At 40.3% G+C, this 13570-nt stretch overlaps 1 protein-coding gene across 5 annotated transcripts in view; it reads left to right on the plus strand.

Annotated features, from left to right (window-relative positions):
- ZFYVE26 (zinc finger FYVE-type containing 26) overlaps positions 1 to 13037 on the plus strand; it is a 47479-nt gene extending 34442 nt beyond the window's left edge. For 4 of the 5 annotated variants that reach the window (XM_039704999.1, XM_039705002.1, XM_039705001.1 and 1 more), the window contains 10 exons: positions 575 to 722; positions 1851 to 2060; positions 2857 to 3072; positions 5042 to 5239; positions 5528 to 5730; positions 6581 to 6722; positions 7284 to 7343; positions 8602 to 8784; positions 9586 to 9630; positions 10683 to 13037. In XM_039704999.1, coding sequence (XP_039560933.1) covers positions 575 to 722; positions 1851 to 2060; positions 2857 to 3072; positions 5042 to 5239; positions 5528 to 5730; positions 6581 to 6722; positions 7284 to 7343; positions 8602 to 8784; positions 9586 to 9630; positions 10683 to 10892 — 1615 coding nt within the window. In that variant the 3' untranslated portion in view covers positions 10893 to 13037. The remainder of the gene's footprint in view (positions 1 to 574; positions 723 to 1850; positions 2061 to 2856; positions 3073 to 5041; positions 5240 to 5527; positions 5731 to 6580; positions 6723 to 7283; positions 7344 to 8601; positions 8785 to 9585; positions 9631 to 10682) is intronic. The other variant, XR_005627065.1, reaches the window with a different exon arrangement.
- The last annotated feature ends 533 nt before the right edge of the window (positions 13038 to 13570 follow it).

Raw genomic sequence — 13570 nt, forward strand, 5'->3', positions numbered from 1 at the left:
ACTCTAATGAGATATTGATGAGCATGTATTGTGGTACTGTCAAGAGCATTATCTTTTTTCATTGAGGAGTGGAGGTGGAAGGGTTACTTTGTGTTTGTACTGTGGACCAGTTTAAATGGGAAGTTTATAATGCAGGAATATGGGAAAGTTCAAATAGGAGAAGTTCAAGTAATATGACTAGTTAACAATTACTGAGAGAATTCTCTGACTAGGAAGAAATGATTCACAAAGATGCGTACATACCTTACTTATGCTGTTGTGTATCTGCTTTCAATCTGTGTTTTAATTCAGGATTTTAAACCCGTGCTTCCTGAGAATGAACATTTTACACTTCTTCATGTTTTGTCCTACAGAGCTTGGGGTGGCAGGTGTGATATATAAATTTCACATGCACTGTTTTGCTGGTGTCTTCAGTCAGCGTGTTACACTGAACATGGCAAAGAAATCCTAAACAATAACAAATGCTCTGAAGGAATAGTGTGATGGTTAGAGAAACCTGATGTCCTAAGAGTTGTCTTTGCATAAAGTTCTTTGAAAGTGATAGTGAAAGCATATGTATTTGCTTAACCTCTAGCTACATCAGCAAAGTGGATGTGTTGAATATTTTGGTTGCTGCTGCCTACCGTCCAGTGCCATCTTTGGATCAGATCCTTCTCCCAGCAGCAGTAACAAGACTGAGAAATCAGCTTTTGGAAGCAGAGTACTATCAACTAGCTATAGAGGTAACACCAGTGGAGGGATGCCAGTGTTAATTCTTCCGTAGTGGCTTTTGTTTTCCTCCCTCCTGAATTCAGATGGATATGATGTGTGAAATAGACAATATTTAAACAGTTACAAACTGAGATGAAGCTTCTAAATATGGAAGAAATAATTTTCTGAACACTGGAAAAAATTTCTGAGATGGAAAAGTCCTGCTGTGGAGCAGGCTGCAGAAGGGAAGGATAAGCAGCCTTGTTTCCTGGTACAGTTAAGATTGGAATGGACTAACTGCAAGGAAGTCATTAAATGGGCGAATCTTGCTGCCAGTAGAAGAGCTGAGCCACCCTTTGTGGCAGGACTTTATCTGAAGCTTAAATGTTAGGTCCTATTTGTCTGTAATCTGACAGCAGACACTGGTAAGGCACCACTCCCAACCATTTACTTGGAAATCAGCAATGTTAACAAATCTATACATCAGAGCTCATCTCATGTGGTTTATCATCATCTAATCCTGCTCCCAGGATTTTGTAAGCCTCTCTTTTTTGGCATTGCACTTTGTTAAATACAGGATTATGATACTACAAATAGTATTAGGATTTGTTAAGCAGTAATAAACAGCAAGAATAGATGACCTATTTGAACAGGAATAGTTCTGTTTGAAAGCAGCTAAAAGAGCTTTAGGTCTACTAAAGAAAATCAGGAGTAAATTTTATCAGCAAAGTTGTGAGAAATAAAAAAATATCTTGGCAGTTCATCAGGCACCTTGTGTTGCCTTTTTTAAAACCACAAATCTGATGGTTTTAAAACCATTTCTGCTCTGTAAAAATCATCTGCTTTAGAAAAGCAGATGTGAAAATGTCCTGGTTTAGAACTCATGATCTGAAATTTCCCAGATAAACAGTAGTTTAAACTTACACAATAAAAAACTTCTACATTTGGAGATCATGGGTGTTTTGGTAGTTGGCCTTTTGTGCCAGTAATATGGAAATAATCAGTATGGGAGTTTTTGTATGGTTTTTAGTTGTTTGTTTTTAATGGGAAATGTGCTCTAGGACAGGAAAGGTCAGAATCACAGACTGTGTGATAAGCCTTTTTTCCTATTTGCTGTACGGGGACTGTGTTGTAATATTAACAAATCATTTTGAATTTAGGTTTCTACAAAATCTGGATTGGATCCAGGTGGAGCATGGCATGCCTGGGGCATGGCTTGCCTTAAAGCTGGAAATTTAACTTCAGCAAGAGAGAAGTTTAACCGATGTTTAAAGCCACCCATGGATCTAAACCAGCTGAACCATGGTTCAAGGCTGGTCCAGGATGTGATACAGTACCTGGAGTCCACAGTGAAGCCAGTACTCATCACAGTAAGAATCTTAAGAAATTATGGTTTAGTATACATCTCATAGGAATGCATGGTACAATAGCAGGTGTTAGGGTGTTTATTTTCCTTCTTGTCATGATTGTGTATTGCAAACTGAATATTGTTGAGAAATTTGTTAGCTGTTTCATCACATTGAAGTGGTGCCTGAGAGATTGTGGGATTTTATAGCAATTTGGGAAATACTTTGTGGAGGGAAAATAGGTTGTACTGGATAATGTACTGTTACTACAGAATAAGGAAGGTAAACTCAATCCCAGCAGTATTTTGTAATGCTGCAGTGATGCAATTTTTCTACTGAAACTCTGCTAACTTTACAGAAGTTCAAAGAGAGTTTCAAATGTTTTCCCATTCCTCTCATCGAAAAACACTACTAAATGGTTTGGGATTCTGATTAAGTACAAAAAAATTACTTTTTGTACTAAATAACTGCAGAATCATGATGATGAAGGACCAAGTACATATTTTTGGAGAATAGAAAAGCCTCTTTGAACTGGGTTGTTGAAGTAGCTTTTGACACTGAAATTTTTTTTTAAGTGAGCCTTTTATCTGTCCTTGGAGGCAGCTGTGCTGGGTACAGCAACATTCAGCATATCTGTTGATAGCAAGGTTCCAGTCTAGTGTTTATAATAAGCATTGCTGGATTCTCACCCCTCTGAAGCAATACCTATTTTAAAAACAACCGTAAAGAAAAATACTTCAGGGCTGAGTGACAAGACCTGTCTGAGAAGATGATTTTCTCTTGCTGATCACTTACCATTGGTTCTCTGTGTTAATGGTAGGACGATGATTACTTTGCCACGCTGAGGGAACTTGAAGCAACACTGAGAACAAGAAGTCTGTCTCTGGAGATGATGTGTGAGGGGAAGATTCAACACAACAGCTATTATCAGGAGTGCTTGTTCTATTTACACAGTTATGGCACCAATCTGGCAATAATAAGCTTTTACATGAGGCATGACTGTATGAGAGAAGCACTGCTTCACCTGCTAAATAAGGTGAGTAATTCAATTTTCATCACCAAAACTGAAATTTGAAAAACAGCAATGAGCATCATGCAGTGTTTGGGTGGCTTTCTGCACAGGAGTTTGCTGAGGTCTTGAAATGCTGTTATACAAACTATCCAGTTTGATATCCAGACTATCCAGACAGGAATTCAGGGAGGCAGAAGAATAACACTGATCTTTACAGATGTAAAGAGAATGTGCAGATTTGGTTCTTTTTATAGAGGTCCTGCATCAAGAGCACTTTGTCTTTTTTTCTACAAAGTTGAAAACCTGCGACTGTTGTCATAGAGTTCAGAAGAGAGAAGGGAAATTTTGAATTCCAGGGTGCAGATAACATTAGACACTACTCCCCATCCCTGTGCCTGTGCCTCGTGGTATTGTTTGTTGAATCAGATCACCTATGGCTGCACTTCTGTAACCATTAGGAATATAAGGGAATACAGAGGACAGAAGTCTAGGGAGCCCAACATGTTGTTTCCAGCTCTCCCTTAAGAAAACTGCATAATATAAGATGACTTAAGTATCCCTGGAGTAAACAGTTCTATTGGTGCTAAACTACAGTTAAATCTAGAAATTATTCCAGGTTCTTACTAAGACACTGAGGGTGCTTCTTAAGAGATGTGAATCCATTATATCTCACCAGCTTGTGAGAGTGTGGTGTTTTCTTTTTAAGTTGCTGTGCTTGTGTTTGAATTACAGATTATTTTTTTATTATTTGAAATAACTCTTAATGAGAATGTACAACTTGAAAAACCAACTTCCATTGTCTTTATCTGGTTATGAGGTTTGTTAATAGAAAATTAAGTTGCCTTATCCTCTCTGCTTTCTCATTGTACCATCAGTCATTCTAACATCTTACAGTCATCTGCATATTGAATTACCTTTTTAAATTTATCCTTTACATCAGTTTAAATCTGCTTTTAAAGAAAAGTTGCATATTTTTACAAAGTAGGTGACATAATTTCACCTCTTAACAGCAGACTTGGAGAATACTCTAGACAGACAATTTGATGTGGAAGTTTTGGACAAAGAACTGGTAGTAGTCATACAAACCAGAGAGGAGAGTTTGTTCCCCTAAAGCTGTAAGGTACTAAGCTTCTGACTAAACATTTTGCAATTGGTTGTTTGGAGACATTTTATGTGTACAGACTTTGTCACATGCATCTTACTCTGAGATAAAAAAAAAAAATCAAAAATTTCATATCAAGCCTTTGAAACATTTGTGGTGGCCCTGTTGACACATGTTAATGTTACTGTGGAAAGAAGCACATGAGACACTGCATTTGCAGACCACAGTCAAGAAGTCAGGGGAAGTAAATATCCCCCTCAGGTCACTACTTGTGAGATTTCATCTGAACAGCTGTGCCCAGTCCTGGGTTCCCATGTACAAAACAGACACTGTGAAAGTGAAGCAAGTCTAATTGAAGGCCACTAAAGTGTCTAGGGGCCTGAAACACCTGATACTTGAGGAGAGTGATAGAGCTAGCTTTTTCCTGCTGGAAGAAAAGGGAAGAGAAGATCTGTGTATCCTGTTTTCAGCTACCAGTGGGTGATTGCAGCAAAAATAGAGCCGTGCTTATCTCCTGTGTGCCCAGTAAAAGGGTAAGAGACAGTGGACACAACTGGCAGCAAGGGAAATTCCAACTGGATATAAAGAAAAAGGTTTGGGGTTTGTTGTGGTTTTTTTTTGTTGCATATGTTTGGACACAGGACCAGGACCAAAGGAAGGTTGTTGAATCACTCTACTTTGTCATGCTCAGAACTTGACTGGTCCAGAGCAGCATGACCCAACGTGGAAGTCATTCTTTGAGTGGTGTTTTGAACAAAATAACCCCCAGAAATCCCTTCCAATGTCAATTATTTATTAATTTTATGATCTCTGTCACTTAATATGCCTTTATATTACATAAGGAGAATAAGCTGCAGAGGCTTTGCTTCAAGCAACTTTCTGTTTGTGTAGGAATCCCCATCAGAAGTGTTTATTGAAGGGATCTTCATTCCAAGTTATGAAAGTGGAAAACTGCATATGTTGGAGAACTTGCTGGAAACCATTGATCCAGGATTGGAAAGCTGGGGAGTCTACTTGATTGCAGCCTGCAAATACTTGCAAAGAAAGAACTACTACCATATTCTGTATGAACTGCAACAGTTCATGAAGGTAAGTGGAGGGACAGTGCCATCTCTTTCAATGAAATGCTAAATACCATCAGACTTCTGGTTATTTACTTTGGTCTAAACCTACATGCTGGACAAGTATATTTTTGCCTCTTTACAGTCTTAGTAAAGCCTGAGCCTTACTAAAGCTGACCTGATCCATGTCATGGATCTGGCACATTTTATTAAAGAAAACAGAGCTCTGCCTGCTTTGTGTGAGCCCTTCAGTGCAGGCAGTGATTACTGAAGGTGAGTCCTGTGTCCATCTTAGTGGTGAGTGCATTTCTTCCAGGATCACGTCCGTGCTGCAATGACCTGCATTAGATTTTTCACTCATGGAGCAAAGTCTTACACTGAACTTGGAGGAAAACAGATGTGGCTTCTAAAGATCAAGGACCATCTCAAAGTCTATCTGCAGGAGGTCTCAAGAAGTTCAGGAAGGAAAAAAATGGCATTCACTTTTCGGAAGAAAATGTCTGCTACAGATGTGTCGAGGTATTTATAAACAAGAAGCTGAGTTCAGGAGGGGTGAAATTCAGGCTTTAGACTTTGGGGGTTTTATGAGTTTCATTTAAGTTGGCTTTAGCTAACACCTACTGGTTGTTCTTGACCCAAATCTGCTTTTATGTGGTTACAAGTGTAGGTTTCCCATCACTTTTTCTCCCCAAAAATCCAAACCAGGAGATTGGCAAAAAAGAATCTGTATGTATATCAGACTACCCTCCTTCAATTTAAAAAAAACAAACAGGAACCCTACAATGCATAGGCAATTATACATCAGTCCACAAGCATATTTTCTTTTTCTCTTCTTTTCCTCTCCAAAAAGCAAGACACTTTGTAGTGCTTCACTGTCTATTGGGGCTAACTCAAAACACTGCACTATGTACAAGCTATAGGTGCCTGAGATAACTGGATTCCTGTATTCAAAAGTCAAAGTGTAAATTTAGACTGATCTCTCTTGTACTACTTGGGGGTTTATATATTGGTTTTCTTATGGGCTTTTTTCTTTCTTTCTTTTAATCTGGACTCTTAACTTAAACCTGGAGGGGTGTGTGTGTGATGAGGTGAAAAAGCAGGAACAGATATTTATTTGGGGATTCAGTTTCTCTGGCTCACCTCTTTGAAATAATGTGAATAGTTGTTCATTTTCAGCTTGTGATGTATGTTAAGTGCACAGATCTGAAAAGTAATATTTCTGCAGATTTGTACAATGAACAAAGTCAAAAAGCAACTAAAATAATTGTTTATGACTTCTTTTGAAAGGTATTGAAGAAATTAGTTCATATAAATAATAATTGACACTTTCCCTATTACAAAATAAAGTCAGAATTTTTTTACTGTCTAGGCACATCAATACAGTTGATCTGCAGATGGAAGTAACAAAGTTCCTGCATCAGTGTGAGAGCTCAGGAACCTCTCAAATGACAGACTCCTCCTTGCCCACACTCTTTGGAAACAATAACATGAAAATGGATGTTGCTTGCAAGGTACTAATTGCTATTTTAAACACAGCTCTATTTTTCATCACTAACTAACTTGTAATGCAGATTGAAGCATTTTATGGTTGAAGCAGTTTCTTGTCATTTTTGGGCAGGTTATTTACACATGAATGCAACCCACCATTTATCGAAAATTCATGTTTTTCCTCAGAGTAGCGGAGAACGTGTGAGAGAACTTGTCCTCTTGAGGAGCTTGTCTCCTCAAGGTTCAGATTTTCATAGGCAGAGCATCCAAAATACAAATAGTAATATTCCTTTTGTCTGTGCATCCCATTATATTTGGAAGCAAGGCAAATAATGGTATAATTTTAACCATTCTTAACTTTGGCTCATCTCCATCTGTAAATTGCCTAATGTCCCTTGGGGAAGCAGTGTGTGACAATAGACCCTATAATTTGCTGTACTTCTTGGGATGGTGCTGTTTTCTGTTGAAGTAATGCATTTTATTTTGGCCTCTGGGCAAAATCTGAATTTGCATTAATATTATTTAACTGTATATAATGAAAAAGGAATGTGCATTCCCAGACTTGTCTATGCCTCTCTTTTCAGGTCATATTGGAAGGCAAAAACATTGAGGAGGGGTTTGGGATTGCATTTAGAGTTCTCCAGGTATGGAAACTTGATATAACAAGCAATATTAATGCAAACTAACTCCTGAAAGCAGCAATTATTTAAACAAAAGTCTTTCCCCCACCCAAATGTATTTTAATCCCCCCAAAAGCAAAAATTGTTAAGAGAGAAGTAACAAGTTTAAGTCTTACATGTCCATGTATTTGTGGAAGCTTGTTAAAGAAATTAAGATGCTGTTTCAGTAGGACATTTCCAGAGTAATTGGGTCCTGCAAAGGAATGAAATACAGCTTTTCCTTTGCTGTGCACCTTGTTCATTGTCTGAACTCTGGCAAACCACAGTCACAGCTGTGTGGAGAGACCTCTCACGTGGTACCTCTCTGCAGTTAATGACAGTCATGCAAAGAAAGTGAATAAATAAGGCCAGGGCTGTCTCTGTTCTATTCTCCTGATTTGAGACCACAATTAATTAACTGGAAACTCTCGCTGGGGACTCTCATTCCTCATGTCTGGGTGGAAGTTGAGTGATTATCAGTCAGCATTGCTTATGAGCCTCTAAACTCTTCTGAGTGTTTCTCATCCATGTAGTCCCAGACAGTAGAGCAAGGCACTCAGACAGAGATGGCACACTGAAAGAGTATTTATGGATGTGGCAGGCCCTGCTCCTTCTTTAGGTCAGGATGTACAAGGCAGTACTCCTGTTTGTAGGGAGATGGAGAGCCTTAGAAAAAACAGCACTTCAAAGCAGCAGCAGCAGCTACTACCTCCAGTAAAAATGGAGCAGTGAGTCCAGCTGCCTATCACTTCCATTTCCATCCTTTTTTTCCTTTACTTACTCATTGCAGGAGCAGTTCATAGCTTTTACCATCTGTTCTCTCTTGTGGATGGTGTCAATTGCCTCCTGTTTGGGGTATCCAAAGGGTGACTGCTGGTGGGGGGGGCTGGAGAAATATAGTGGGAATGTGCTAAGTAAGGGAGAGGTGGGTAGGAATCTAGGAAAGAGCTTTTGCCAGAAGAAATAAAACTGGTTTTTTTGCCACTCCTGAAAAGAAGGCAGTAACAGCACTCTTGTTCTTAAGGAGGATTGATTTTTACAAGTCTGGTTATAAAAAAAGCCTTTAAGTCAACCCTGAGCAGTAGTGAGTGGAAAACCAGGGGCTCCCAAAACAGCTTTGACTTTTTGGAGCATGGTTTGGTATTTTGTCCTTAGGAGAGACTGTCTCAGTTGTGTAGACCCCCTCTGAGAAAACCTGCTGAGAACATTCAGTGTGTTGCTCTGATGTTCCAACTACCTCTAGGACTTCCAGCTGGAGGCTACAGAAGTGTACAGCAAAGTGGCCAAGCAGCTGGTGAAGCAGCAGAAGTACAGCGAGATCCGGCAGCTCCTGAAGTGTGTCAATGAGTCTGGAGTGGCAGCAAAAAATGATGGGGATAACATTATCCTGAACTGTCTAAATGAGTTCAAAAACATTCCTGCTGAGGTAATTCTGTCCTGCATTGTGTCCCTTTTGAAGTAAAAAGGATATAGACCATACAGGCTGCAGGGAAGTGGGGTGCCTGTACTGCTCTTTGGATGTTCTGGCTCCTTGCTATGGCCATAGCTGCAAGGTGGGAGTGCATGGTTTGCCTTGTACAAGATACTCTGAGAGAAAACCATAAGTAGCTATAGCAACTGCTACCCAGCACTTCCCAAATGGATACCCCGGGGGGGACAGAGCATTTGCTTCACAAGATTCCTGTCAAATGCTGCTGATTGCAGCAGGAGGTGTTCCCTTCAGTGAGGCTTCCCTGGCTAACACAGACAATGTGTGGAGGCAGAAACCTCCTGCCTCCACAGGAACCAATTTTGTGGTTCCCTTTGCCTGCCACAGTGTTTTTTCCATCCCAGTGAAGGAAGGAGATGCACTCTGGTAGTTCTATTAATTACATTAGGGGATGCAGTCCACTCTTTGGGACAGGGTGGGCCATGGGATAACTCCTGCTGGGATGGGGGGAACCTACAAATTCATTTCATGCAACATAAGCCATGTCCGTGAGAGACGCAGTATTCTCTAGGGATACCCCCAGAGATGGCAGGCTGGAGAAGCTGTGGGTAAAGGGAATACTTGGAATTAGTATTTTTTTTGTATTTTCTACAGCTGCAACTCTTGCAGGTGGGACAGTCTAAGCATCTGCTGTGATCTCAGCAGGTCTGTCCACAGGGGTTTGATCTCTGATGGAGTAAAGTTTTTCAGAATATTATTACTTAAAGTGTGAACATCTTTTCCCTTCTTTGGATACAGGATCTCGATAATCTGATTCAGGATATGGACAGTGATGAAAACAAGGTAAGTAAAAGCACAGTAGCAAGAGCTGTTTGCCCAGTCTTGGTCTGCAGCTTGCAGGTTCTTTTTCACTGTCTTCTCTCTCATCCTCATGCAAATAAGATTTTTGAAGGCTACTTCCTAGATTGTAGAAATCACAGTGAATTCCTCAAGGCCATGGTGTTTGTGACATGAGTAAAGCTGTGACATACAAGTATTAATTGGGACTACCCCTCAAATGTCCAGTGAGGACTGGACATTTGTTAGAGTGGGAGGAAAAGTATTTCAGAAAGGCACATTGGTGGGTTTGTTAGTCTGTTATTCAGCCTTTCACATAGGTGCACACAGGTTTCTAGTAATGGCAGACAGCTAATGATGACCACTTCAGCTTATTGTTTCAGGATTATACTGTTTCTGTGGTGATCAAGAGTTGAATGATAAAACTTGTCCAGCTTCTGATAGACTTTTTCTCTTAGAGGAAATGAAATCTAAACTAGTTTATTTCTTTGTTGGCCTTCATACCAGCCAGCCAAGCCACTGGGGAACTGTTGATGCCTGTTCATAGAAGTGGCTGTGACTCAGCAGTTGGGGATTGTTGTAGATCCTGAGTGGCATAGCTGGGAATAAAATCTAAAGATATTTGACAGTCCTCTGTCTGCTCTGAATGACAAACTCACTGTTGTAGGCAGATTGAAAAATAGGCTTTTAATTCTGCTTTTCTGTAAGTCTATCACTGAAAGATAGGAGTTGTTCCAGAACCAGCAGTGGAAGAAATTCTAGATTCAGACTCTTTGATATCAGGATACTGTAATTAATGCACAAGATAGGATTTGTGAGAGTAATTTCATGGTCATACAGTAAAGGAGTGTCTACAAGACACAGACTTAATAAAATACACCTGTTTGCCCATCTCTTTCACTGGGAACTGCTTCGTGCCATGCTGTGTTTGCTGATGTGCTGCTGCTGCCTCGTACAACCCGTTTCTGAACTGGTTATTTCCCGTGAGTCCTTGCTTGAGCTCGTCCCATTAGTTTGCTCCAGCGTTCTGACCGGGCCGTGCCTGCCTTGTACTTCAGATCCAGGCGTACACGCTGTGCAGCAAGCTGCGCTCGGCGTACCTGGTGGCGGTGCGGCAGGAGAAGGCGCGGGCCGTGCAGCTGGTGCAGCACGTGCGGCAGCTGGCCGAGAGCAGCGGCGACCACGTCGTCAAGGCCATCTGCGCCCAGTGGCTCTCGGTGCACCAGGCCAAGGGGAGAAATCGGCTTCCCCAGGGCACTAGGAAGTAACGTGTAACTGCCAGCACCATCCTGCTGAAGGAGAAGGCTTCGCGACGGCTCAGAGGTGTCTGCTTCAGCAGCCTCCAGGTAAAATGGAACTCTGTTGACTGATGTCGGTGGCAAATGGATGCTGCTCATGTGCCTCTGGTGAAAGGAAGGGAACTAAATTACAAGTGCCAGTCTTGTATTTTGACAAACAGTCACTACCTCAGGGTGTTTTTTGGCTCTCTTTTTGATGGGGGGAGGAGGGCAGTTTCAAACTGAACAAGCAAGGATTTAGGTGTATGGAAGAGAGCACTTCTGTTTCTGGCTTTAGTTTTTGGATTTTGTTGGCTTTTAATTTTTGGGGCGGGTTGATATTTTTTGAAAAGCACTGGACTTATTTTTAATCCAGAAAACATATGTAGAGAGGACAGAAAAAATTTATCAACTCAATGTAGCCTAGAGTATAAAATTTTTGTGATGTTTCCTGAAAAATTTTCAAGATTGGAGAGTTCTTCTGTTTCAAAGACTAAAACGCAGATTTTTTTAAGCCTCCAGACAAATCATTTGCTACTTTTTTTATTCCTCCCCCCCACCCACCCAATACAATGTATCCAGGTTTTTTTAGCTTTGTTGAAAAGGTAGGAACTGATTCTTTTGGCAGATTTGTACTTACCAGTCACACTGTGTGATGTGTGCCATAGATGTGGCACTTTGGCCAGTGCCAACTAGATGAATGAAGTTATAAAGAGCATATGCTGTAAGGGGAGTACAAAGGGAAAATAAGCTTTAAAATAGCTGAAAAATCATGTGCCTCTTTCTTTACTACGGTAATACCCCATAAATCATTGTGATGCAGCTTGATGACTGAATAGTTGACAGTAAACTTTCACAGTTTTTCATCAGGTATGGCAAAGAATAAGGATAGAGCAAGCTGTGGCAAAATTAAACAGGTGGTCTGTATCCCTGTCACACAGGGATGTATTTATTAATTTATTACCAGCATAATTTGTTCCTGTCAAGTTCAATAGAACACCAAACTGGACATGCCCTGTATTGATGGGTTTTGCTCTGGTAGTGTTAGGTTGATTGGCTTTATGAAAAAAAGCAGCAATCTTCGTGCAATGTCTGTGTTCAAGGATGCTGAAAAAAAGTAGCTGCTTCTCTGCAACTAGTATTGGGACATGAGAAACGGGCAAAAATGTGTTAGACAGTAGTAGGACCTTCAAAAAAAAAAAAGAACAAAACATGGCGTTCCCCAAGAGTTTGTGTTTGTTGTTTACATGTATTTCAGCACAAGAAGTAGGAAAACTAATTCACTTTCTTACTAAAAAGTTGTTTACATCAAAAAACCAACAGGTTTTCTGAAGTGTAATGTAACTGTAAATAGCTTTAGTACATAAAATAATTGAGACTATGAAGTAAGAGTTTTGCACTATCCCCAAACTCACTATAATGAAAGAACAGACTTCCATGGTGTTGGAAAGGATTTGGTCCATCTTCTTCAGGGTTTCAAGAGCTGACACAAACACCTCTCTTTGAGGTGCTCTGCTCTGCTCACTGGAGCAGAAATGACCACATACAGCTTTCAGAATCCCCTGAGCACAGATTTCCATTATCTCATCAGTGAGCAGTACTAATGAAAGCTTTTGTTTCCTTGGCCAGACTGACCTAGCTTTCCATCAGCTTACAGCCATCAGGCTAATCCTAAAACGTGACACTACCTATGGCTTCAGTCATTTTTAAATCTCTGATTATGGGGAGGAGATTTTGCTGTGTGGGTATCCAGATCTGCATTGCTGTAATGTTCCTGTTCTGCTCACGTTCCTTCAGCTGCAGAGAGCACTGGGAGTGGAGTTTGCCATGCAGACCCTTCAGTTCCCTACCTGCCTTTCTTCCTGACCTCTTTGCACTGTACCTGATGCACTTTATATAGTGTTTGGTGTAATTTGATGTTCTTAACCTGGAATTGTAGGGATCTTTCTTGTACCAGCAGAACTGGAATTTTGACCCTGATTAATTACATTGTGTCATAAATAGTGCAATTATCAAGCGGCTTTGAATTTTTGAGCAGGAAAAAGGGATTGAATACTGCCAGTTTAAGAGAATTTCTCTGTTACTGACCAAGGTTTGTTTACAACTAAAACAAAAATAAAGTATTATGACTGTTAATGTATTTTCAGTTTATTTTTTATCTCAGCAGAGCTAGGATTCTCTTTCTAGACCTGCACTTTGTTTTTGGCTATGCTTAGTGGAGTAATTAGAAGTGGGGGTAAATGTTCTATCATGCCAAATTTATGTGTTACTGAGTATTCTCAATATTTAGATCAAATGGAATGTCACAGCTTTAGAAGTCCCCCCAGCAGGTAGGTAGCCTAGGTAGTTCAGCCTCATGCGTGTACTCAGTAATCCTCTTTAGGGCGATTTGCAAGTTAATCTAACTCTCCCTTACAAGCCTCCCTTTGAGACAGCTAAATGAGCTTTAGTTTCCTCATTTTTTAGAGATCAGCTGAGAGGTATAAATTACTTGCTCAAGGTCAAAGAGAGTGGATGTATGTCTATGGAAATGTTTATTTAATATGTCTTCTTTTAAGTCTACAATCAGACTTGTTTGAGAAGTGCACTGACCTGCAAGAGCAAAAATATTTCACACCAGAGACACTTTTTTGCTTTTATAAGAAATGGCTTCTCTTGCTCCTAAAGCC

Source organism: Passer montanus, unplaced genomic scaffold, assembly GCF_014805655.1.
Source record: "Passer montanus isolate IOZ18808 unplaced genomic scaffold, ASM1480565v1 scaffold18, whole genome shotgun sequence".
Lineage (NCBI taxonomy): Eukaryota > Metazoa > Chordata > Aves > Passeriformes > Passeridae > Passer > Passer montanus.